Source organism: Pinus tabuliformis, chromosome 6, assembly GCF_031772625.1.
Source record: "Pinus tabuliformis cultivar Carrire ecotype Pingquan chromosome 6, CPIR1, whole genome shotgun sequence".
Taxonomy (NCBI): Eukaryota; Viridiplantae; Streptophyta; class Pinopsida; order Pinales; family Pinaceae; genus Pinus; species Pinus tabuliformis.
The window spans coordinates 397050576-397078112 of record NC_142292.1 but is presented as its reverse complement, the minus strand read 5'-3'; the positions used below and the strand labels follow the sequence as shown (position 1 = coordinate 397078112).

At 39.6% G+C, this 27537-nt stretch overlaps 2 protein-coding genes across 4 annotated transcripts in view; both read left to right on the top strand.

Moving 5' to 3' along the window:
* Positions 1-26886, top strand: part of LOC149258976 (arginine--tRNA ligase, cytoplasmic-like) — a 284232-nt gene extending 257346 nt beyond the window's left edge. For all 3 annotated transcript variants that reach the window (XM_089417091.1, XM_089417083.1, XM_089417097.1), the window contains exons 17-18: positions 23344-23442; positions 26152-26886. In XM_089417091.1, the coding sequence (XP_089273217.1) occupies positions 23344-23442; positions 26152-26262 (210 nt within the window). In that variant the 3' untranslated portion in view covers positions 26263-26886. The remainder of the gene's footprint in view (positions 1-23343; positions 23443-26151) is intronic.
* Positions 3994-6384, top strand: LOC149258977 (uncharacterized). The gene is made up of 2 exons (XM_089374267.1): positions 3994-5957; positions 6082-6384. The coding sequence occupies exons 1-2, from the start codon at positions 4014-4016 to the stop codon at positions 6274-6276; spliced, it is 2139 nt and encodes a 712-aa protein (XP_089230393.1). The 5' UTR covers positions 3994-4013; the 3' UTR covers positions 6277-6384.
* Positions 26887-27537: the final 651 nt, after the last annotated feature.

The following is a 27537-nucleotide window of genomic DNA, read 5'->3' as shown; positions in this document are numbered from 1 at the left end:
ATTTTCTTCAGAAGGAAAGGAAGTTGAATTAAGGGGTATCACAGGGAAACCGGGAAAGATAATTAGCTCTAACGGAATGACAAAGCTTCTAAAGAAAGAACAACGAGGCATAATTGCACAATTATGTTTGCTAGAGGTTCCCACATCGAAATCATCTATTTCTCCAAATCTCCAAAAAGTCTTGGACAATCATTCCAAGGTATTTGAGACTCCCAAAGGCCTCCCATCTAAGTTGCACGAAACGGGGAAACGGGGAAGCGAAACGAAACGCGGAAGCGAAACGAAACGCGACCTCCCCAAATTTTGGAAATGGGGAAACGCGAATATATATAATAATATATATATATATAATAATATATATATATATATATATATATATATATATATTAAAAACATTTAAAAATTATTAATATATATATGTGCAATCATAAAGCATTAATGATACATTTACTTAAACATTTTAACATTAAGATTAAATTTACATCACAATGATCACATTTACTCATGAGTCATCACATAATGAAAACAAAAATATAGGAACTGGAAAATCCAAAATCAGCCTTTATTTATATTAGTATATGAGGCTGCAAGTACAATAAAGACTATAAGGCTGCAAGAACTATAGAGACAAGTCACAAAAGACTAATCCTCATCAAAAATAGAAGCAGCAGAATGCTCAAAACACCAGCCACTGAAACAATTGCCAATCTCCAAGAGAAACTCCTTGCTGAATAGTGTGATGAGAGAATGAGAGGCACTGCTCTTTTATAACTTTAGAAATGGTTTCTAGAACAGCTTAGAAACCCTAAAAAACTTTACAAACTAATTAGAAAAAAAAAAAAAAAAATTAAAAAACAAGTGATTTTTTGGAGGAAACGGGGCCCGTACGGCTTGGAAACGCGTTTCCGGCCGTACGGTACGCGGAAACGCGTTTCCGTTTCGTTTCCGTACGGAAACGGACCCTGTACCTGCGTTTCCTGCAACCTAGCCTCCCATCTATTCGTGATCATGATCATGCTATTATTTTGATTCCAGGAAGTGTTCCTCCAATCATCAGGCCTTACAGATATCCCTATGCCTAAAAGAGTGAAATTGAACGTATGGTTGCAGAAATGCTAGACGCTGGTATAATTCAACCTAGTCAAAGTCCTTTCTCTGCTCCAGTGGTATTGGTTCACAAGAAGGATGGATCATGGCGCATGTTTTCGGATTATAGGGAGCTCAACAAGCTCACTATTAAAGATAAATTTCCCATTCCTGTCATTGATGAATTATTGGATGAATTTCTTGGATCAATTTACTTCGCCAAGTTGGATTTTTGTTCAGGATATCATCAAATCAGAATGAAGACTGAAGACATTTTGAAAACAACATTTAAAACTCATGAGGGTCATTATGAATTTTTGGGCATGCCTTTTGGCCTTACCAATGCACCTTCTACATTTCAAGGTTTGATGAATTCCATTTTCAATCCCTTCCTTTGAAAATTTGTGTTAGTATTTTTTGATGATATACTAAGCTACAACAAGTCTTGGAAGGATCATGTTCAACATGTTGACAAGGTGCTCAAACTATTAGAGAAGAAACAATTATATGCAAAAAGCTCCAAATGTTTCTTTGGAGTACAAGAGGTGGAATATCTGGGTCATATTGTATCTCATGAAGGTGTTAAGGTATACCCTAAGAAAATTAGAACCGTTAAGGAATGGAAAATCCCCACATCCATAAAGCATCTGCGAGGATTTCTCGGGTTGACAGGGTATTATCGCAAGTTTGTTAGAAAAATGGGAGAAAAGCAACACCTCTAACAACATTATTGAAGAAAGATGCATTTTCATGGACTCCAGAAGCAACGAAGGCCTTTGAACATCTTAAAGAGGCAATGTGCCAAGCACCGCTTTTAGCTACGCCACACTTCACAAAAAACTTTATTGTGGAATGTGATGCCTCAGGAAATGGAATTGGTGTTGTTTTAATGCAAAAAGAAAGACCCATTGCTTTCAAAAGTCGTCTAATCAAAGGAAAGTATTTACACAACTATTTATGAGAAGAAAATGTTGGCAATACTACATGCACTTAAGAAATGGCGACCCTACCTAATGGGAAGACACTTCAAGGTAAAAACAGATCATGATAGTGTTAAATACTTTTTAGAACAAAGATTATCTTCAGAAGAGCAACAAAAATGGGTCACAAAGATGTTGGGTTATGACTTTGAAATCATCTACAAAAAAGGGAAGCAAAATGTTGTGGCAGATGCACTCTCAAGAAAGGATGAGGATGTAGAAGCATCTGTTTGCGCCATTTCAATTCTCCAACCGGATTGGATAAACGAAGGAAGGGATGAATGGAAGAATGACGAAGAAGTGTGGGCACTCATTCAAAAGTTACGACAAGATCCCAATACATTTGATACATTTAGCTGGAAAAATGATTCGTTATGGTTCAAAGATCGCTTATAGCTGTGTAAGAATTTCCAACTCAAACAAAAGATTCTAATGGAATTGCACAGCTCTCCCTTAGGAGGGCACTCAGGATTCCTAAAAACTTACCACAGGGTTAAGAAGGAATTTTTTTGGGATGGCCTTAAATCGGATATTCAAAAGTTTGTGGCAGAATGTTTGGTTTTCCAACAAAATAAAGTTGAAACAATTAAGACCCCAGGTCTATTACAACCTTTATCCATTCCAAGCCAACGTTGGGAGGAGGTTTCTATGGATTTTATCACAGGTTTACCCAAGTCTGAAGGAAATAGTGTTATCATGGTGGTAGTTGACAGACTTACGAAGTATGCACACTTTTGTGCATTATCTCATCCATTTAAAGCTAATACAGTTTTTACTGCATTTATGGAAACAATTCAAAAGCTACATGGAAACCCAAAGATTATTGTAAGCGACAGTGTTAATTTTAGGTATGTTCTATGCTGAGAGCAAATTTACTTCAATTTACCATATTAGCTCAATATCAATTCTAGATTAGCAATCACATTTAACATGATAGTAAAATGCAGATAGAACATAAACATAAATCGCAGAAAACAAGCCAAGACAAGAGGACACAAGATCAGGGTTGCAGGAATCGCCCCCCCCCCGGAGGATCCAAACCCGGAACCGCGGATCGGAGCGAACCGTCCCGGAATCCAATTTGGAAGCGCGATTCGGAGGAGGAGGTGGCGCGGTTCCGGAATTTAAATGCGATTCCTGCCTTTTGGGTTGCGGCCACCCCGGAACCGCGGATCGGAGGGCGGTTCGGGCACGGGGTGGCGCCACGCTTCCGGCCCGGAACCGCACGCCACCCAGGCGATTCCGGAAGCAACCCCGCGGCCTCCTTTTTTTTAATTTATTTTTTTTAAATTTGTTTTAATATGTGACTTAACTAGCATGAGGGGGTGGGTTAGGTTAGTTTAGGGTGAGTCTAGGGTGACTTTAGAAAAGAATAAAGCCCCCATTCTCTTCTCATTTTCTCACTTTGAGTTTATGAGAGTTGGAGAAGAGAAGAGAGGAAAGGAGAGGAGAAGAGAGGAGAGCTTGGAGGAGTGAAGAAGGAGGAGCTAGGAGAAGGAGGAGGAGCTTGGAGCAAGAGCTTGGAGGACTTCATCTACAAGAGCTAAAGAGGTAAGTTCAAACCCCAAACTCCCTTGTTTTTTTGAAAAAAAAATTGTATTTTTCTCCTCCCTCTCCTACTCTTTCCCATTGTTTCTACTTGCTCCTTTATTTACAGGTTGTCCACCACCTATATCCATATTCCAAGATGGTGTTCTTTTGGCTTCTATGTATCATTCCACTCTTGGTTTTAATGATGGCAAGGGTGAGGAATAGAGGGGAAGAGGAGGGGGATGAACTTGGTCCTAATAGTAGTGACCCAATGTATGATGAGGAGGAAGGGTTTGAAGAGGAAGGGGATGAACTTGAAGAGGACACTGAAGCACAAGATGGGAAAGGTACATCAAATCCCTTGTGGAACTATGTGACCAAACTTGAAGGGGAAAGGGTGGTGGATCTTACAAATGGATGTGCCCTCATGATTGTCATGGAGGAAAACCATATACGGGTTCATATACCCGTCTGAGGAGGCATTTTTGTGGGGTGCTAGAGAGTGATGAAAAAAAGGGTTCTGTGGGGGTAGCCATTTGCCCAAAAATTTCAAGTGAACAAAGACAAAAATACATCAAAATAGAGATGGCTGCACAACAAAAAAACAAGAAACAAAAAACTCATTCAGAATCAAGTGCAACCTCTAAATTTGGTAGTTGCCCATCTCCTTATGGTACTTCTGCAACCTCTGGAGGTAGAAAAACAATAGGGGATTTCCTTAATGTTACTGGGAGGGATGATGTGGATGGAAAGGTAGTCCGTTTTCTTTGTGCTTGCGGTGTACCATTCAATGTGCTTCGCTCTCCCTATTGGCATGACATGGTAAAGGCCATCAATGAAGCCCCAAAAGGATACAAGGCCCCCAACTATGAGAAAGCTAGAACAGTGTTATTAGAAAGAGAAAAAGCTAAGGTTCAAAGAGCTGTGACACGTTTTACACATGAGTGGGTGGATTATGGGGTATCCATTGTATCAGATGGGTGGACAAATATTAGAAACCAACATTTGATAAATGTTCTTGGTGTTTCTTCTAAGGGTGCAGTATTTATTGCATGTCATGACTCCTCCTCCATCAGTGCAACTGCACAAAACATTGCAGATCTCCTATTGAAATCAATCAAAGATGTTGGTCCGAATAATGTGGTTCAAGTGATCACAGATAATGCAGCAAATTGTAAGGCAGCAGGAAAAATTATTGAGCGTACTCATCCACACATCTTTTGGTCTGGGTGCCTGGTTCACACATTGAACCTTTTGATGCATGATATTGTGAAACACAAAGAATGTGGGTGGATTGCTGAGGTTTACAGGAAAGGGAAGCAGCTCATTAAATTCATCACAGGGCATACAAGGGTAAACTACTTCTATGGCACTTACTCCAAGTTGCAATTGCTTAAAATTGCAAAGACAAGATTTGCTAGTTATTACCTCACCTTTAGGCGGCTAGTGAAGGTGAGACAAGCTTTAACTAATCTGGTGTGTGCTGAAACATGGGATGAAATTAACCAGTGTACAGATGGTGCTACTGCTAATGTAGTCAAGGACACTGTTCTTGACACTTACTTTTGGTCACAGGTTAAATATGTTTTGCAATTCACCAAACCAATTTATTACATGATCAAGTTTGCAGATTCAGATCGACCAGTAATTGGGGAGGTGTATGAGCAAATGGATAGCATGTTGGGGCAGATTAAAGACATTGTTGAGCCTAGAGATACCACCTTGTACAATTATATTCGTGAAGAGGTGGAAAAGCGATGGGATATGCTAAATGTTCCATTGCATGCATTAGCATATGTTTTGACACCTAGGTACTATCATCCATCATGGCTTTCAAAACCAGCACCTGGGGGGGGAAGCAGGAAAAAACCACACCAAGATAAAGAGGTTCACGAAAAATATATGGCTGCATTGAGTAGATTAATCCCTGATAATGAGGAGGCTGCATTGGTACGGAGACAGGTGAGCAACTATACGCTCAACACTGGTCCATTTGGGAGCATGCATTCAATTGAAGATCGAGAGCATTTTTCTGCTCTTGAGTGGTGGAACATGCATGGAGGGCCTACTCCACTTCTACAGAGTTTGGCATTGCGGGTGCTATCACAGGTGGTAAACACTTCTTCTGCAGAGAGGTGTTGGAGCTCTTATTCTTTCATCCACAGTGTTAAAAGGAACAGGTTGAGTTTAGATCGGGCAGAGAGCTTGGTTTATGTTCATTACAACTTGCGATTGTTGTCCCATTACTGTGAAGATGCAAAGTCTAATAAAGACTTGTTGACTTGGGACAAGCATCCAGAGGAGCCCAATTTGGAGGATGGAGTGTTGCAACTAGAGCAATTAGAGGATGCTCTTATCCAGGTATGTCCATTGTGGTATGAATTTTCCAATTTTCCCTTATAAAGCATTTCTCTAATTCATGTTTTTAATTTTTTTGTTAACTAGTGTTTTTTTTTTTTTGCATGAATTTTTTGAGCGATTCTAGGATGATGATGACCGTGTTGATATGCCACCACCCCCACCCCCATCTGGTCCTAGGTTCCATGGTTCAACACCAACAGCAGGGGGTTCTTCTTCATCAGTTCCAGTGCCACGACTTACACAGGGACCATCTTCTTCATTGCCACCACGTGGAGGCACGCCATCACGTTCTATTCGTGGTGGAAGGAGGAGAGATTAGTAGATATATTCACAATCTACTTCTTTTTGTCATAGTCTATAGATTACTCATTAGACTTGTAGACTTGTGAATTTGAATTTTGAACCTTTTTGGCTTGGCGGTGACCAAGTGACATATTTTGTAAACATTATTATTTGAATTTTGGACATGACAAATGTTGACAGTTGCTCACTTGCTAGATAAATCATAATATGCTCTATGTTTTATGTTTTATAATATGCTTAAATGTTTTATGTTTTATAATATGCTTAAAAATTTGATGTATGTTTGTAATAGCTAGAATATAGATGATTGTTGTACATACTAGTAACTACAATGGAATCATGGATGCCATATCTATCTTGATTTATGCAAAAATATGCATGTTTTCATGTCTTCTACAATTAATTTGGTATTTGGGATGTTTGTTTTGAGTATAAATGCAAAAAAATATATAAAAATATATATATATATAGCAGACGCTTCCGCGGACGCTTCGCTCCCTAGATTTTTGGAAAATGACGCTTCCGCGCTTCGCGCTTCCGCTTCGCTCCCGCTTCGTGCAACATTGCACAAGATGTGGCACCAGTGTTAATTTTTGGTATGTTCTATGCTAGAGCAATTTATTTGAATTTTCACAATTGGCAATCACATCAGCATTATGATAAACTGCAGATAGAACATAAATATAAAACGCAGAAGACAAGCCAAGACAAGAGGACACAAGATATGGCGCAAGCCAGGGACAAACCCCACAATGTGTGGGGAAACCCTTTGATCAAATCTTCTTTTATCTTCAAAGTTCAGCAGAGAGAGAGATAGAGTACAATGATTTTAAGTCAATACTTGACTTGCCAAATAGGAGATCAGACATCAGAGATCTTCACCTTGAAGATGACACAATGAGGTTGCAGATCTGATCCCAAGGACTGAAGATATGTAGCAGATGAACAGCTCAGTCAGTTACCCATATTACTGAAGCTTTCCTTCCATAAGACTCTCCTTCCTTTGCCGATTCACTGATCATGTCAAGGCTGCTAATCTAGTACCTTTCATAAGGACTGGTGCATGGCAGACCTGGTCATTTGTTAGGGCACCCTCTGAGAGCCACAACACCTTAACCATGCCCCACAGTTCACCTGATTACTGCAGCTAGCTTTCATACAATCCTCCAATGATACGCTGCCTTATAGGGCTGCTTACCTTCTGAACGCAGCTACTAAATAAAGGCCTCCAACTGCTGGCTATGGCCTGCGGCCTAGCCCATCAGTGGACTGTAACTTTAGTCCCTTCAAACAGTGATCCAAACAGCTCCTTAAACTACTGTCCCTAGCTCCTCCCTTTTGCAGATTCTTTTTCTCAGCACACCGAGATCAAGAACAGCTTGATTATGCCCAAACAATCCTGAAATAGGCCACGCTGTTACCTACAGCAATGTAGCATTATGTCAGCGGCTTAGGTGACAGCAACTGGGTCTCTTTGAGCTGCGTATAAGGGCTCTCCTTACTGCGGCTAAGGGCACTACTATACAGCTGCTTAAGACCTCCATTTGCTGTGGCTGGAACCTCCTTCTTTGACTGCGGCTAAGGCAGATTATGACAGTGGATAAGGAGTCTCTTTCTTGCTGCATATAGGGTCAAAAGACAATGGATTCAAACCTTCATTTAGGGCCTATATTAGCCCTCCTCTCATCTGCGGATGGAGCCTCTTGAGACAGCGTATAGGGGCTTATTCATGCTGCACATAAGTCTCCTCTTATCTGCATTTAGATCTTCTTATAAGCCTGCGGCTAGGGCATCATCTGCACTGCGGCTAGGGCACAACTAAACTGTAGCTAGGGCATCAGCTACTGTATATTTTAGGTGTCCCTCCTTCTCCAAAAACCCAAGACGTGGAGAGGAGGAGAACACACCAAGAATGTGTGTTAAAATGACTTCAAATCCTCACCAATTTATACTAGAACGTAGATGATGAATAGACATGTCTATTGGGCTTCTGAGCCTACTCAAGTTTGCTGGTCGGCTTGGTAATAATTATATAAACAAAATAAATTCATATCTCCATAAATACTTATCGGAATCGGATGATCTTTGGATCAATCCTACACCTCTCGATGAGAGGGATCCAATAAAAATATCAGCTGTCATAAATAAGCTGATCCACATGGAGTTTGGCCCTAGTTGCCAATTTAACACTCCCTCTCAACTAGGGAGAACTCCATCCAGTGATCCATAAGTCCGACTGTACAATCTCGGCCATCAGTGCCCTGCACTGCTCTGCCCAACTCTGCTCAGCTCTGCTGGCTCTGCTCTGCTCAGCTCTGCTGGCTCTGCTAGCTCTGCTCTGCTCAGCTCTGCTGAACTATGAAGAAGAAGAATTGATCGAGAATGTCTCATACCATTCTCCACTGACCCGAAGTCAGTCTCAGAGTGCGTACCACTAGTCCCAGACTAGTCTCAGCCGACTCGAAGTCAGCTTCATAGTAAGTACCACTCCTACCACTGGTCCCAGACCAGTATCGCAGTCTCAGAGAGTGTACCATTGGTCCCAGACCAGTTTCAACTGACCCGAAGTCAATGTCATAGTATGTACCACTCTCACTGGTCCCAGACCAGTACTGCACTGACACAAAGTCAGTCTCGGAGTATGTACCACTGGTCCCAGACCAGTCACAGCTGACCCGAAGTCAGCGTCATGGTATGTACAACTCCCACCACTGGTCCCAGACCAGTATCATTGATCCCAGATCAATGGAGGTCATCCTAGCATAGGGAGTACGGTAGATACAACGATGCGTCCATCGGTACTACTATGGTCCCTAACTTCATTTCCCTGCTCATTGATCAGATGAGAGGTACTTCCCATGAGTCCCAGACTGCATGGGTAGGATGCCTCGACAGGAGAACTTAATCAATCCTGTCCTCACAGGAGAACACATCAATCCTGCTACAATCGCCATGGAGAACACATCAATCCAGGCCTCACAGGAGAACTAATCATCCTGCCACAATCGCCATGGAGAACACATCAATCCAGGCCTCACAGGAGAACTAATCATCCTGCCACACAGGAGAGCGAATCATCCTGTTCCACAAGAGAGCGAATCATCTTGTCCCACAAGAGAGCGAATCATCTTGTTCCAGTGCACACCACCAGGGGAGGGTGAGTCACCCTGTGGTCATATGTTGCTCCAGTAGAACTGCAAGCCCCCCAGAGCTCCCAGAGCTCAATGTATACAACATGTAGGACCCTTCTTCAAAGGTCTCTCGACGACTCCAAGTCGTTCAGGAAAATCACAAATTTGATCTTTCCTAGGGGCTCTGTCCTGTGCATCATCCTAATGCGATGGAGCCTCCTTGCTCATCGACTTACCATGATGTCTATCTGCTGAAGCAATCGACGAATACGGGATTCTTTAATAATCGAATCCCACCTCTGGTTGTCACAGAGAATCACAGTGGTACTCATCATGTGAACAAACAGCTCACTGAAGAGCTTCAGCAACCAGACTGCCTCACAGAAGGCCATACTAGCAGCAATGTATTCTGCCTTGGTGGTGCTCAGAGTCACCGACGTCTGCTTCCTGCTCATCCAGGGTATCGAGGCAGATTCCAAAGAGAAAGAGCACTTAAAAGTGCTTTAGTGATCCTCCACACTGCCTGCCCATTCAGCATTCGAATAATAATGCAATTTCATCTTTTCGGCAGTGTATCTCAATCCATGAGAGATTGTGCCCTGAAGATACCTCAGAAGATTCTTGGCACCAATCCAGTGAGGCTCAATCAAATATGAGCTCACCATGCTAACTGCAACACAGATGTCCGAACAGAGGTTCTCCAAGAACATCAATGCGAATGAGTTTATAAAACTCAGAGGCATTTCCCAAATCAGGTCCGACATCACTACCATATAACTTCTGAAAGTTAAGACCCTTGAGGTAGTCACAGGCTTGCAGCTTATCTTTTCACATTCAGAATCCAACTCCCTCTATCTCCTATAAATGAGAGGGTCTGCACCTGTCAGACATAGGTGCCGGTATGAGAGGTTTATCATCCACAACCTTCGAGTAATGGTTTGGATCAGTTTCACTCCTGGTGAGTCTCAGCTGCATTAGACAGCTATCAATCCTCTCATACTATGCCCGAGGTGTTTTGCTTCAAGCCATAGAGAGCTTTCTTCCACCTGTATACATGAGATTCCCGATCATGAGTCTTAAACTCCTCGGGTTGTTCCAAGCCTGTGGACCTGCTGCATGAAGGGAATGGTCCCCTTATAATATTTTCCTTCGGTACATTTCAGACATGTACCTACATGCTCCTCTTTGAATTCAAGCATCCGAGTCACCATCTGACTCACAGACCTCCAGTGCTGAGTCAACGGACATGGTCCCCAGTGGACTTCTAGCAACTTGATACAACCCAGAACTCAAAACATCTTAACAAGATATATTTTCAAACACGTACCTTTCCATTGATAAGTGCCATCTTGTAACCTTTGATTTCCATTTCCGAGATGGTCATCGGGTTCTTCTTGCGATCAGGTACATAAAAGAGATTCAGGGGTTTCTTGCTTTCGTGGAGGAGTCGACCACTTCCTTGATGACCTGCATTACCAGTCATTCCTTTGATTATTGAAGATGTCCTAGGAATGATTGTTATCTTCATCAAGAGATGTGTCCTTGCCATTCGGACACTCCTTCGCATAACGGCCGAACTTATTTCAACAAGGCATCTGCCTTTCCTTTCACCCTTAGAACCGAACTTCCCAATGAAGGGATCATTAGATGGGCCATCAGAAACTTCTGCTGCGCCATTTTGATAACATTCTCTGCTTTGACTTCACCCTAGGTGAATTATGGGGAACCCATTGATCCTTCTGTCTTGTCCCAACTGCCTTTGGTGATTGCTCTTTCACTCTTGCTTGGGCATTGTCTTCACCTCAGCTCTGATACCATGTTAATTTTTGGTATGTTCTATGCTAGAGCAATTTATTTGAATTTTCACAATTGGCAATCACATCAGCATTATGATAAACTGCAGATAGAACATAAATATAAAACGCAGAAGACAAGCCAAGACAAGAGGACACAAGATATGGCGCAAGCCAGGGACAAACCCCACAATGTGTGGGGAAACCCTTTGATCAAATCTTCTTTTATCTTCAAAGTTCAGCAGAGAGAGAGAGATAGAGTACAATGATTTTAAGTCAATACTTGACTTGCCAAATAGGAGATCAGACATCAGAGATCTTCACCTTGAAGATGACACAATGAGGTTGCAGATCTGATCCCAAGGACTGAAGATATGTAGCAGATGAACAGCTCAGTCAGTTACCCATATTACTGAAGCTTTCCTTCCATAAGACTCTCCTTCCTTTGCCGATTCACTGATCATGTCAAGGCTGCTAATCTGGTACCTTTCATAAGGACTGGTGCATGGCAGACCTGGTCATTTGTTAGGGCACCCTCTGAGAGCCACAACACCTTAACCATGCCCCACAGTTCACCTGATTACTGCAGCTAGCTTTCATACAATCCTCCAATGATACGCTGCCTTATAGGGCTGCTTACCTTCTGAATGCAGCTACTAAATAAAGGCCTTCAACTGCTGGCTATGGCCTGCGGCCTAGCCCATCAGTGGACTGTAACTTTAGTCCCTTCAAACAGTGATCCAAACAGCTCCTTAAACTACTGTCCCTAGCTCCTCCCTTTTGCGGATTCTTTTTCTCAGCACACCGAGATCAAGAACAGCTTGATTATGCCCAAACAATCCTGAAATAGGCCACGCTGTTACCTACAGCAATGTAGCATTATGTCAGCGGCTTAGGTGACAGCAACTGGGTCTCTTTGAGCTGCGTATAAGGGCTCTCCTTACTGCGGCTAAGGGCACTACTATACAGCTGCTTAAGACCTCCATTTGCTGTGGCTGGAACCTCCTTCTTTGACTGCGGCTAAGGCAGATTATGACAGTGGATAAGGAGTCTCTTTCTTGCTGCATATAGGGTCAATAGACAATGGATTCAAACCTTCATTTAGGGCCTATATTAGCCCTCCTCTCATCTGCGGATGGAGCCTCTTGAGACAGCGTATAGGGGCTTATTCATGTTGCACATAAGTCTCCTCTTATCTGCATTTAGATCTTCTTATAAGCCTGCGGCTAGGGCATCATCTGCACTGCGGCTAGAGCACAACTGAACTGTAGCTAGGGCATCAGCTACTGTATATTTTAGGTGTCCCTCCTTCTCCAAAAACCCAAGACGTGGAGAGGAGGAGAACACACCAAGAATGTGTGTTAAAATGACTTCAAATCCTCACCAATTTATACTAGAACGTAGATGATGAATAGACACGTCTATTGGGCTTCTGAGCCTACTCAAGTTTGCTGGTCGGCTTGGTAATAATTATATAAACAAAATAAATTCATATCTCCATAAATACTTATCGGAATCGGATGATCTTTGGATCAATCCTACACCTCTCGACGAGAGGGATCCAATAAAAATATCAGCTGTCATAAATAAGCTGATCCACATGGAGTTTGGCCCTAGTTGCCAATTTAACAACCAGCCAGGGACAAACCAATGTGGGGAAACCCTTGATCAATTCTTCTTATGTTCTTCAATAGTTGAGCAGAGAGAGAGATAGTACATATACATCAGAAGTCAACATTTTGACTTTGACAAAGTAAGATAAGAGATATTCACAAAGAAGGTAACACATGAGGTAGCAGATTGATCTCAGGTGAAGGCATACTACTTCAACTGATCCTCCAAGGTGATTCCATCAGCATGTTGCACCCATCACTGTGCTGCACCTCATCATCATGCTACACCTGTCACTGTGTTGCACCCAATCACTGAGTTGCTTTCATCACTGTGCTGCTCCCATCACTGAGCTGCACCCAATCATCATGCTGTATTCATCATCAACAAGCTACTGCAATGCATCGTGCTGCTGCTATATCTACATGCCCATCATCACCATGCTGTACCAATGTGCTGCACTTTACTGCATCCATGCTGCCCACAATAGTCATTGCATTTATCATGCTGCATCCATCCAAGTACACTGCATCTAAACATACTGTCAATACAACCATGCTGATGTTGACAATACAACCATTTGACATCTTATTACATCATGTGCTACACCATACTGTCCATTGTGCTACACCTAAACATGCTGTCATATCAAACTTCAGTCCTCTATGCTGCTAGCTATGGCCTGTGGCCTAGCCCAGCAGCAAGGTTGACAACCCAACTATCTTTACTCTTGAACAGCAATGACTTCCTATCAGCCTTATTGCTGCACAATCATTCCTTATAGTGTCTAATGGCTGATAGGATCCTCTCCAACTGCGGCCAAGATGGCCTCCTTGAGAGCTGAGACTAGGGTGTCTTCTTGCCTGTGTCAAGGCCTCTCCATGGACTGCGTTTAGGCAGCGTCTGGTCTTCTCTTTGATAGCTAGAGATCCCCTAGGATTGCGACCAACTCTTCTCATTCTCTGCGGCTGGGTTAAGACTATGGTCCTCCCAATAGGACTGCGGCTAGGGCTTGCACTCACAGCAGTTAGGGCACATGAAAACCCTCCTCAAACTGCGGCCTAGAACAGCGTATTAGGGATCTCTTTTAGGGTCTAGATAAGGCAGCGTGTACAGCGTTAAGGTCTTCACCATGACTGTGTTTAGGTCTTCACCATGACTGCGTTTAGGTCTACGTTTTTTCACCATGACTGCGTTGAGGGCTGTTGCAACCAACATATCGTAGTCACTTGCTTGACTGTGTCCTAGATCTAGGGCATGTCTTCTCCATGACAACATAGAGCTAGGGCATCTTCTTCTAGGAGCTGCGTAGATCCTTCTTTCCCATGGCAACATCTAGGGCAACTCTTCTTAGGGCAGCGTATTCTCTTAGGATCTCTCCTCCCACCAAAACCCAAAGACAAGTAGAGAGGAAGAGATCACAAAAAAAGTGTGTGTGCAAATGACTAGCAAGCCACTTCTTTTGATACTAAAACGTTGAGCACAAGTGGGGGCAATTTGGTTGTTGGCCGACCTTGACGAATTGTCTCATAACACAAATAAATTCATATCTCCATGCATACATGTCGGAATCGGATGATCTTTAGATCAATCCTACACCTCTCAACGAGAGGAATCCAAGAAAAATATCAGTTGCCTTGAATAAGTAGACCCACATGGAGTTTGGCCCTAGTTGCCAATTTTAATAGACATAGATCCCATTTTCACTGGAAATTTTTGGACAAAATTATTTTCTTGTCTTGGTACTCAGTTAACTCATAGCTCATCTTATCATCCTCAATCTGATGGGCAAACTGAGATAGTAAACAAATGTTTGGAAGAATATCTTCATTGCTTTGTATCATATAAATAGACACAATGCATCAAATGGTTGCCTCTGGTTGAATGGTGGTATAACACTTCCTTCCATATTGCAGCAAAAATGACCCCATTTATGGCACTTTATGGATATCATCCACCGTCCATCACATCATATTTAAGAGAAAATTCTAAGGTTCAAGCAGTGGAAGATCACATCGAGCATCAACAACAAGTTCTCCAACTCTTAAAGGATAACCTCACTTTGACGCAGAATAGAATGAAACAACAGGCAGATCAACATCGCAGTGAAAGAAGTTTTGATGTAGGTGATTGGGTATTCCTACGACTACAACCATATAAACAAATGTCCCTCAAACAAGCTAAGAAGGATAATAAATTGTCACCAAAGTATTATGGTCCGTACAAGTGTTGTAGGGGAGCACCCCCCCCTCCCCCCCAACCACTTCGAACTCGCTCCCAATCTGCGCTCCGGGCGGGAGTGGCTCGGGAGCGGGTCAGGAGCGCGATCCCGAGAAAAAAATTTGCGCTCCCTGTCGAAACAGGGAGTGACTTCAGGAGCGAAAAATAAAGCCTAGGAGCGATTGCTCCTGGGCTTTATTTTTCGCTCCCGGAGCGACACACGCTGCCGTCGGGAGCGAAAGTCGCGGAAAAAAAATCCAAACGTGAAAAAAAATTGTTTAAATTTTTTTTGGTTATATAAGGGCTTGGAGGGCATTTTTATGTCATTGTGACTTGAGAGAGTTGGAGGAGAGCCAAGGAGTTTGTGCAAAGGGGTGAGTAGGAGCGAGCGTCGAGGAGCAAGGAGCAAGCCTGCAAGGAGGTTAGTAACTTAGTAATTTAGTAGGTTAATAAAGTTATAACTTTTTCTAGAATGATGAATGATGAATCTAAATAAATAAAATTAATAAATAGTAAATAGTAAATACATTTTTAATTTTCTCATTCCCATTCCCATTAATTTTTGCAGATTCAAAACTACAAATTTCAAACATCATGGACTTGGTTATATTTCTTGGCATTTTCTTCTTCTTGGTCCCTTTTCTGGTTATTATGGTGCTGGAGAGTAGGAAAATGAGGGGTCAAATTCAAAATGAAGAGGGGGATGAAGAAAGGGGACAGAGAGGATTTGATGAAAACCCCGATGAGGAGCTGGAGGAGGGTGAACATGAATCTCAAAAAACTAAACAAGACCAAACCCCATTGTGGAAATATGTTAATAGGCCTGACGCAGGGAAAGGAGGTGGAACCACTAAATTTCATTGCCCCCATTGCAACAATAATTACACAGGTTCATATTCCCGTGCCAGAAAACATCTCTGCAGGAAAAGGCCATGAGATGGAGATAAAAAAATAGGAATCAAAACTTGTGCAGCTATGTCAGCAACAGATAGAGCCAAATACATAAAGGAAGAGGAGGAAGCCCAATACAAATCTAAAAAATCAAGGGGTTTCTTTGAACCAAGCTCACAGTCACAAGCACAAAGAACTCCTTCAGCATCCTCCCAAGGCAGTGGATATGGAGGCATAGGGTCACCAGCTTTAAGGCGTAGAACCATATCAGATTTCCTTGATAAGGGGTGTAGGAATGATGTGGATTCAAAAGTTTACAGGTTTCTCTATGCATGTGGGATACCATTCAATGTTCTTCGCTCACCTTATTGGCACGAAATGGTTTCTGCCATAAATGATGCCCCTAAAGGATACAAGAGCCCTAGGTATGACAAGGCAAGAACCGCTGGACTTGATCATGAAAAAGCAAAAATATCACATTCTTTGAATAGAATGACAAGTTCTTGGACTGACCATGGGGTGTCCATTGTATCTGATGGATGGACAAATGTAAAAGGCAAGCCATTGATAAGTGTTCTTGCTTTGTCTGTTAGTGGTTCCATCTTTCTAAATGCATATGATTACTCAGAGAAGTTCAAGACTGGCATCAACATTGCAGAAGCATTACTTGAAACAATTGACCGTATTGGGCCATACAATGTCATCCAAGTCATGACTAATAATGCTCCTAATTGTAAGGCAGCGGGAGCAATTATTGAGGATAAATACCCCAACATATTTTGGTCTGGGTGTTTGGTTCACACATTGAACCTTTTGATGCTTGATGTTGTTAAGAACAAAAATGAGCAATACAAATGGATTGGTGATTTGTACAAGAAAGGCAAACAAATGATAAAATTAATTACAAATCATAGCAATACCCATGGCCTTTTCCGCAGTCACTCAAGATTGGAGTTGTTGAAGATTGCGAGGACTAGATTTGGTAGCTATTACCTCACCTTCAGGCGCCTTTTGAAGGTAAGAGAGTCATTGGCTAGCATGGTATCAAGTCCACATTGGCAGGTATTAAAGGGAAGGGCTACAAGTGCAGCTGACAGGCGAGGTTTTGAACTGGTGGAGGAGGCCGCTCTTGATGGTATGTTTGGTCAATTGTGAGGCAAGTATTGGATTTCACCAAGCCCATTTATCACATGATTCGGTTTGCAGATACAGATAAACCAGTGATTGGCGAGGTGTATGAGCAGATGGATACCATGTTGGGGCAAATAAAAGATATTGTTCATAACCTAAGTCACATGACACGAGGACACGAGGACACGAGACACGGAGGACACGTAAATACGAGGTATTCAATACGAAACGCAGCGACCTGGAAACAGGACACGGGGGACACGTTTTATATATATTTAATAAATAATATATATATATATATATATATATACCGAAATATAGTTTTTTATCCATATTAAATTGCAGGTTGCAGCTTATCTAATCAAATTAAAATATAATTACTTCTCAAAGTTCATAGTTCACTTTAAAAAAATAAATAGAATCAAAATTTACAACTTACAAGCACATAAGAAACTAAGTAGTAAGTACTTACTACTAATTATAAATTTAGAACTTAGATATTAAAACCATAAAATGCAGATTTTCCATTAAGTCATCAAAATCAAAATGTATCACTGTTCAGTGTTTACAATGTACATAGATAGATCATAGACTATAGTAGATACTGACTCCTGAGAGAATGCCAATGGAAAATACAAAAGAGTAGATACTAGATACAAAATAAGTAGGAATATCATAGCTCGGTATTCCCAAGAGGAGTTGCCAAATTGATCCTAATTGCAAGTCTGAAAGAAATTAATGGTTCAGAATGAGGTTGCAAAAAATTGCTTCAAGGCTTGTGATCGCATGGCTATATGTCACAATTACTTTCAGATATATGCTACAAAATAAGCTGCACTAGACCTTAACTTGATGCCTGAAATGATAAGTGTCTGCTTAGATTTTAATAGTGCTGAAGCAATAAAAGACCGGTCAAAAACCTTTAGTCTTCACCTCCTTTCAATAGCCATACAAACATGTATTTGAATTGAGGAGGTCACTGTTGTTCATGAGATTGGACCAAACCCCCCTGAGGAAACCTTAGGCAAAGATTGCCACGGGTCTGTTCAATTAAGTGCCAAGAATTGCGTAACAAGACATATAGATTGTACGTGTAGCATGTCTTGATAAGGACTGAGATCATAGAAGAGTTTAATGAATAGTATTTGGTCTCCTCCTGCAACAAACCATTGCCCAAACGAATCCCAAACACCAAACAAAACTCTGAAGTAAGACTCCTCCAACGAGAGAGATTTGATCCTAGCAAAAATAGATGATAACCAAATCAAGTCACTTCGACTGATAGGACAATCTTCCATAGGGCCGAAAGAGATTTTAGATGTTGATCACAAAAAAATAATCATTTTGAGTGCATACCTAGAAGAGCTAACCTTAAGCCTTTAAATAGATTTTCTCTTGATTTAAGAAGGGGCTATAAACCATGTTTTTTTTTCAATACGTATTCAAAACATCGAAATACGTTAGGGCAACGTATTCTATGTACAAAATACGCGTATTCAAAATTTATGACACGAATGGAAAACGTCGAATACGTATTCGATTTTTATGACACGTTAAAAATCGTATTGGACACGTATTAGGGCCGTTTTCGTGTCCAATACGTAAAATACGGGACACAGGACCCTAGGGGACGTGTCCTGTGACTTAGTTCATAACAATGATCCCGACTTGTACAAACTGATTCACGATTGTGTGTGTGTACGGTGGAATAAACTTAATCTTCCACTACATTGCTTGGCGTATATCCTTACGCCAAAATACTACTCTACACCTTGGTTGGGCCAACTTGCACCAGGGGGTGGGGTTAAGACCAAAACCCATTTAGATGAAGAGGTAACTAGAGGATATTTGGATGCATTAGAAAAGTTGATACCTGACAAGGAGGAATGTGCAGCTGTGCGCCTTGAAATAGGCAGATACTTCAGTGGCACTGGTTTGTTTGGTACCTTCCATGCAACGGAAGACAAAGACAGATTTGATTCTCTCACATGGTGGGAATCATATGGCGGCCAGGGATTTTTGCCAAAATTGGCAAAAAAAAGTCCTATCACAGGTTGTAAGTACTTCTTCTACAGAGAGGTGTTGGAGCACCTACAACTTCATACATAATGTGAAAAGAAACAGACTCAATGAAAACCGGGCAGAAAGCTTGGTTTATGTGCACTACAACTTGAGGTTGTTGAGTCATTACTGTGATCGGGCTTATGAGGATCCAACATATAAAATTTGGGACAATCACCCAGAGGATGACAATTTGGAGGATGGCACTATACATCTTGAAGAAATGGAAGAGGAACTTATAAGGGATGAAGATGAAGTAGCTGTAGCAGCCATGCCACCTCCACCATCCAGTAGCAGTGCTCGAGTTCTGAGTCTTGTTCCTTTGCTGTTGCCACCTCCATCTACACCCTCATGTGGAGGGCATGTGCCTTCTAGTTCTGGTCGTCGGTCTATGCGGGAGACTCCTAGAAGACCACCACGACCTGCTCATACAGGAGACTCTCGTGGCAAGGGCCACATGTAGTAGTAGATAATAGATTTACAGTTTACTTGTCTTTTCTAGTTTCTATTAGTTTTCATAACTGTTGAGTCTTGAGTCCTTGACTCTTGACTCTTGACTCTTTCATATCATAATGATATTTTTTGTAAACAATATATGACTGTGACAATGAAAGTTTGAAGTTTGAAGTTGGCAATTATAACTCATTGGTAATGATTGTGAATTATGAATATGATGCTTCGTGAAAGACTAAAGTTGTTTCATTTCATTTCATTATTCATAATTCATTTTATAACATTTCATTTCATGTTAACAGTTAGAACTTAGAAATATCTAAGATATTATTTCTTGTAATGGTTAAACTTAGCTTACAAGTACAACTTTGGTGATCAATGATGATAAATGTTATATATTGAATTTTCAATTTTGAAAGCTTGAAGTTGAAACTTTAAGATTGAATTTGATGAATCATGATTCACGAGACTCAATATGTTGCAGTTGTAATATGTATGTTACTAACTTGTGGACGTGGTTGATGAAGATTATAACTTCTAGATGATTGATGTGATATGGTTCAATGATCAATCTATGTTTTTTATATCTAATTCATCATTCTACATGTTTTTGTTGACTTATATGTATCAAAATATAAAAAATATAAAAAATATATATATTTTAAAAAAATCGCTCTGAGATTCGCTCCCAAACCGGGAGCTTCTGAAAATGTCGCTCCCGCACCCGTTTTTGCTCCTGCTCCCCGCTTTCGCTCCCGCTCCCAAGTAACACTGTTCCGTACAAGGTGTTGCAAAAGACAGGTACTATGGCATACAAATTGAGCTTCCTACAGCTTCTCGAGTGCACCTAGTTTTCCATGTTTCATGCTTAAAGAAGGTTATAGGTGACAAGCTCCCAGAGCAAACAATATTGCCAAAACTTGATGAGGAAGGAAAAATCATATTGGAACTTGAAGCAGTCATAGAAACAAGAACTCGGCAACAACAAAATCGATCAATTTTAGAGTATCTCATCAAGTGGAAGAACTTAACCGTTGAAGATTCCACATGGGAGGATGAGAATTTTATACAGAAGCATCCAGAACTACTCAAGTGTTGAGGACAACACTTTTTTGAAGGAGAGGGCCACGTTAGGTCCCTATAATACTGGTGATTCCCCATTACTTTGTTATTGAGCCCTTATTGTTATCGTTGTGCCCCATAGAAGCCCACTGTTGTTATTTTTGTGCCCTTATATTATTATTGTTATGTCGGCTTTGATTATATTGTGACCTCTTAGACTCCTATATATAGAAATGAGGTTTTGTCATTTGTATCATCCAACAATTGTTCATTTGTGTAATGTAAAGGAGGTTTCCCCCTTGAAGAGGCTGATTTCTAAGTCTATGATCTATTTTTTTCTATCTTTTTGTGAGCTGGTTTCATAACAATATATGTTCTTCAATATATCCTAGAGATGGATGTAGAAATTATCCTTCTAAAGACTCAAATTGCTCACCTGAAATTTGCTATGAAAGAACATTTTTCAGTCTTCTTGCTATGACTTTTGAATTGATTTGTAGATACAATTGCATAAGGATATTGGTTAGAACTTTTCAAAAGTAGTTGGATTATCCTCTTTTGGGATTAGAGCATTGAAGGTGGTACTATAAGCCCCAAGCATTTTTCTTGTGTTTCTAGTAGACTCCACCACCCTTGTTAGGTCTCCTTCAATGAGTACATAACATACTAGAAAGAATTCCACAAGTAGGACATCTGACTTAGGCTTTTGTCCCTTTGGGAGCTTTGTAATGTTTGGAGCATAGTTGCGGGGGAGCGCCTCCCCCCCCCCCTCGCTCCCGCTCCCAATCCGCGCTCCGGGCGGGAGCGACTCGGGAGCGGGTCGGGAGTGCGCTCCCTAAAAAAAATTTCGCTCCTTGCCTTTTTGGGAGCGTTTTTCCTTTTTTGCATTTTTTTTTTTGTAGTAATGTTCGAAATGCAATTTTTTTTGAAAGAAACAAATAGTTTTTGAGTGGGGCAGCTTAATGATCAAGTCTAGGCCCTAGTATTGATATGCTATTCATGGTAATGTTAAATTCTTAAAGTAAAAGTGACATTTTCTTTAATTTTCATTTTCATCCTTTTATTTAAATTTTTAACATTACCATGAAATGACTCAGGATGTTTGAGAGTGGTTTCGTCCTCATTGGATTTCATATGAAGAAAGTAGAATTTTAGCTTTCATTCAAAATCCAGCAGACTTATCAGTTTTTCAGGATTTCAGGATTGGGGGATTGCAATGTTTCCATTGAATTTTGTCATGTATTAGGGTATGGAACTCGTATTTAATCAAGAGTACCAATCCCTCTATGTACCTTGATGTTAGTGACATTGGTTGTCGAACTCCTCTATCATGACCCTTCTAAAAATGTACGCATCAGTCAAACAAAATCTTGACTTGACATGCTATGCTTTTTCTATCTTATGTTAATGCTTAGAGGGTGATATTAATGACAAAGATCCCTATACAGATACAAAGGTAATGACAAAGATACCTCTGGATATTAATGCTTGGAGGGTGATATTAATGACAAAGATCCTGATTTTGCAACAAGACTAAAAAATTAGACATTTCTTGTGGTGGCAAGAGGCCCAAGCATAAGAAATAGATAATAGATTTACTTCTCTTTTCTAGTTTCTAGTAGCTTTTATAACTATTGACTCTTTCATATTTATTATGATATTTTTTTAAACAATATATGACAATTTAAGTTTGAAGTTGGCAATTATAACTCATTAGTAATGAATTATGAATATGATGCTTCATGAAAGTTGAAAGTTGTTTCATTTCATTTCATTTTATAACATTTCATTTCATGTTAGATATTATTTGTTGTAATGGTTACACTTAGCTTACAAGTACAACTTTGGTGATCAATGATGATAAATGTTATATATTGAATTTTGAAAGCTTGAAACTTTAAGATTGATGAATCATGAGACTCAATATGTTGTATGTTACTATGTTACTAACTTGCGGACGTGTTTGATGAAGATTATAACTTCTAGATGATTATTGTTATATGGTTCAATCTATGCTTTTTTATGTTTTTTATATCTAATTCATCATTCTACATGTTTTTGTTGACATATATGTATCAAAAATTAAAAAATATAAAAAATATATATATTTTAAAAAAATCGCTCCGGGATTCGCTCCCAAACCGGGAGCTTCTGAAAATGGTCGCTCCCGCTCCCGTTTTCGCTCCCGCTCCCAAGTAACATTGGTTTGGAGCAATTCATCTTTCCCAACCTCTTTCATCAGTTTCAAATCATCTTCATTGTTTACAAGATTGGGAAAGGAGTTTGAGAGCCTTTTCACTTCAGTGATTGTGTCCTGGGAATCTTCTTTGAAGAGAGTGGAAAAATAGTTGACTCTTTCATCATCCCTGTCTTTAAAGTTTGTAGCCCACCTAGAAAACCTGAACTTGACATTGAACCAAAATCTAGAATATTCAATTATGTGTTTATTATTACAAATGATGACAGACGATTTGAAACTATGACCTATGGCCTCCCCGTTGGAATGATGCCTTGGGTAGATGGTTCAATCAATTGAGCTAACCCTTGGGGATTATATTGGACATATTTGGTAATCATTGGAATGAATTAATATAATAGGAATGATATCCTGAGAGATTTTGAAAGCATCATTATTTAACTATTGGGTTCTTTGCAAGAGTTTTATTTATGCTTTATCTTATGGATTTTCTTTTACTGCATATAAATGATAATTGTACCTTTTCCATACAGATTGTTGAAGATGCTTGCACGGAGCTTTTGCCAAACACATTATGTGAATACCTCTACAATCTATCTGAAAATTTCACGAAGTTCTATTCAACTTGCAAGGTATTTTATACTCAATATTTTTAAACTATACAGTGGAATGGAAAATTTCAAGCATGGTTTAGTTCATTATCTTCATAGTCTTCTTGCTTTGTTCATTTTAGATTCCCGCTTTTCAAAAGGGTAGAACAAAGTTAGTGGTTAAGGGTTGAGCTTTTATTTTATATGTGAATGCCTTAGATTAGAACCCATTTATACGATATTTGATTTTTTTTTTTTGGCTTTTGCTTCTCAGGCAAGTTTCTGGAAATGTTAAACATGTGAAAGAATGTGAATCTGAAATCATGTTTTGGGAAAACTGATTCCAGGGTGGTGAAAAGTTGAAAGCCAAAATAAATTGGGATGTTAAAACTCTAATTTAGAACCACCATAGGATTTGCTTGAGATCTGTTTCCGTTTTGTTGGAAAGGTCAAGCTGACAGATCATGCAAAAAAAATTGTTTTGTTAAAAACAAATGAAAATTATAATCTAAAACCTAGGAAAAATGTGTGGTCCTGAAGACCTAACTTTTGCCAATAAAATGACCACTCCCTTCAACGTAAAAGTTAAAACACGCAAATCCAAGTCTCTCATAGCAGTATGCATTTCTGAATTTGTGAGAGCTTTTTGGATCAAAATATATTCAGAATCTGATTTTAATATAGTATTCCAGTTCATGGCTTTTTTATATTTATACTTTTTTAATCGTCAATTCCCCGTATTTGGATCCCAACTTTTCAATTAATTTGGCAGATCCATGTCTAGATTGTTGAAAATCACAATAAACAGAGAGAATTGAATGGTTCCCCACAAACCCTAATCCCGAAATAAAGATAAAAAAGCCTACGTGAGGGTAGACCAACTCTTGAAGAATCAACCAAGAAGGGTGCAACCCTTGAGAGAGAAAAAAAACTCTACAATTGTGCTAGAAAGAGAGAAATCCATGAACGAGAGAGAACAACACTTTATGTTGCCTGTAGGCTAATATCTTTGATTAAAATGAAGACTGACCTTTTAAAAAAAATCCAGCAGATCTGTATCCAATTCTAGATCTGCATTTGTATCCAACTTACTGTCAAAAATATTCTTCATATGAGAACATTAATAGTTGGGATTCAATTTTGGATGCAGAGTGATTGAAAGTTCCTACATATTTTTGGTATTCAACTATTCACAACTATAAAATGAAATATTGCTCCACAACTAAAACCTCTAAAAAACATATCTAAAATGCTTCTTCATCAAAATGAAGAAATATAAGCGGCAACATAAATGTCTTCATAATAATAAAACCTTTTAGAGATGTCCGGTATGGTAAATGGGGGCCCAAGATTGTTTCCCCTTTATGAGGTAATTGTTGTTCCTTAAATCCAACGGGATGCTTGTATTTCTAATTGCCTCAGTGCGTGGCTTGCTTTTTGTTCCTAGTAATTGTCATTTATGCTAGGTTCTATAATGAATAAGAAATTCCATCTTACAAGAAAATTTACTTGAAATAGACTAGAATACCACGGCTAATTAAAATAATTTAATTATTGTCAAATGGAAAGGACATTTCAACGAGCCTTGTTCAAACCTTGAGTTTAGGAACTTTAGGTAACCCAAGTCAGCATTTTGGCTTGCAGAGTTGAGTTGGTGTTAAAAAGAATTATGCTCACAAAAATTGAAGATGAATGAATACTAGTTATTGAAGACATGGTGCATTGGTGGTGCAAAGATGTTCTTGGTACACAATTCAACATAGTAATGTTGACCAAACTTGGGCTAGAAACATTTGTTGTGTAATGATCAATTCCAATAGAATTTCCTCAACATGAGAATTCTCTAAGATTGCATGAAATCCCATTGTGGGCACCTTGTCTCGTTTGTATGACAGTGAGGGTCTCTTTCATTAACTTATAGAAGAGAATCAATTGCTTCATCAAGCTACCATAGCCTGAGTCGTTGGGTTTTCCTTTTGGGGATAAATGTGCAAGATTTTTGGGTTTATTATGTTTCAAACATTTGTTTTACTGTCAGGAAACAGTATGCATTACCTATTCCCCTCTCTCAATGGAGACCTGCAATTAATTATTGAAGGCATGGAGTATTGATAATGCAAAGTTATTCATGGCCTACAATTCAACAGAGTATTATTGACCAAACTTGGCTTCTGGCTCATTGAGAAACATTTGATATATACAATGGCCAATTCCAGTAGGATCTCCTCGATATTAAAAGTCTCTATGATTTCAGAGAATACCATTATAGGCATCTTTTCCATTTGCATGACAGCTAGTGTCTTCTTTCATTAACTTATTCAAGAGAAGCAATTGCCTCATCAAGCTCTCATGGAAGAGTTCTTGGAATTTTCTTTTTGGGAGAAATTTGCAAAATTGTTTAGTTTATAATGTGGAAAAAATTGTTTTACTGCCGGGAAGCGGAATGCATTACCTGCTTGTTCTGGTAGCGAACTTGAATATCAGCACAGCTGAGATATATGCACTAAGCATTATGTTGAATTACTATTGTATTCAAGTCAACAAGGGAAAAGCAGAGTGATTTAAATGCCTACTCATTTATTGTTTAAATTACTTGTACATTGTCAGATTAATTGTCACCATATCTGGTGTCTGACTTTATTTCTATCTTAAGCATAGTGCATAAAATAATTATCGGTTATCTTGGTTTTGTAATTCACTAGTCCATTCACAGATTGTTGCTTACTTGCTGTCACACGTTTGATCTTGTAGGTGGTGGGATCAGAGGAAGAAACAAGTAGGTTGTTGTTGTGCGAGGCTACTGCAATTGTCATGAGAGAATGTTTCAAGTTACTGGGGATCACACCTCTCTACAAATTATAGTGTTAAAAAGACAATTTAATTTTTTCAGTGCTTGTGAATGATAGTTTAATGATTAAAAGGCTATAGCTGCACTCCATCATTTCAATTTTGAAGTGCTAAGAGACATATGCTGGCAGATATGGGTTTTTGTGGTCAAAATATAGATTCCTTTGTCAACCGAAAAGGGACCTTTTTAAAAGTCTATACCATTATATTGTACTGTGATTATGTAGAAATTTGATAATTTTGAACTTTGTAGGAGAGTAATTAAGTTATGTACAGGAAGCAAGGAGTTCCTGTATATGTTTTTCTTAGTTGATGTGTGATAACACACACATCTTAAGCGAAAAATATGATCCTTCCGGAGAAAGCCATTTCTTTTAAACCCTGAATTCCTCCCTATATTGTTGTTTTTGAAATTTTTAAGGCTCACTTGATGCCGTCCTTTTGCCTTCTCATCATTTGCAGATGAACAGAAGAAAGTGTTTATTATTGGCAGGTTATCAGTGTTTGTAAATTATAATTTAAATATGTAAAGGATTAGAGAGTTTTATTTCTTGTTTTCCGGAATTCAGAATCTGACCTATACTGGTAGGCATTTCAAAATAAAATAAATCAATTTATATATATTTCCCGTGAATAGTACATCGCTTCAATTTTAACATGGGGAATTCGAATGAGTAGCTTGGTTTATTACCATGCTTGGTAAAATGTGAGTTTATGTTGTAGTCAGTGTTCTCGTTTAGCACATTGCTTTTAAAGTTGGGATATGCTAGCTATTTGTTGCATCCGCGTTCAGTGGATCCCAACATGCTAAATTTCCAGACTTCCCAGAAGGTTATCTTGTTTGAAGTCACCACTCAATTGCCTTATTTAGTTCAAATTTATTTCTGTTTTACACCATTGACGAGCTGCACAAGGCAATATGGCGCAATCATAGAGTATCTTGATGACCTCGTGCATTTTAAGGCAACCAGTCTCCTTGGCAAAGTTAACAGTAAACTGGTATATACATGGCTTTTAGTTCTGCTAAATACAATGACGAAAACTATAATATATTGTTGTTTTATGCAAATGCTTCTTGAGCTGTTCCTCAATTTGTTTTGCATCTTTAGATTCTAAAATTCTCAAGGTCTCCGAAATTAATATAATGTAGCAAGCCCTATCTTCATGGTTGGTGTTTACATAGCAAAAAAAGAAAGGAAAGCAACAGCTTTTGTTGATGGGAGATGACATTTTTTATTCATCGCAACAAGAGTTGAATATTGTACTCTGGCCTTAAAACCTCACAAAATA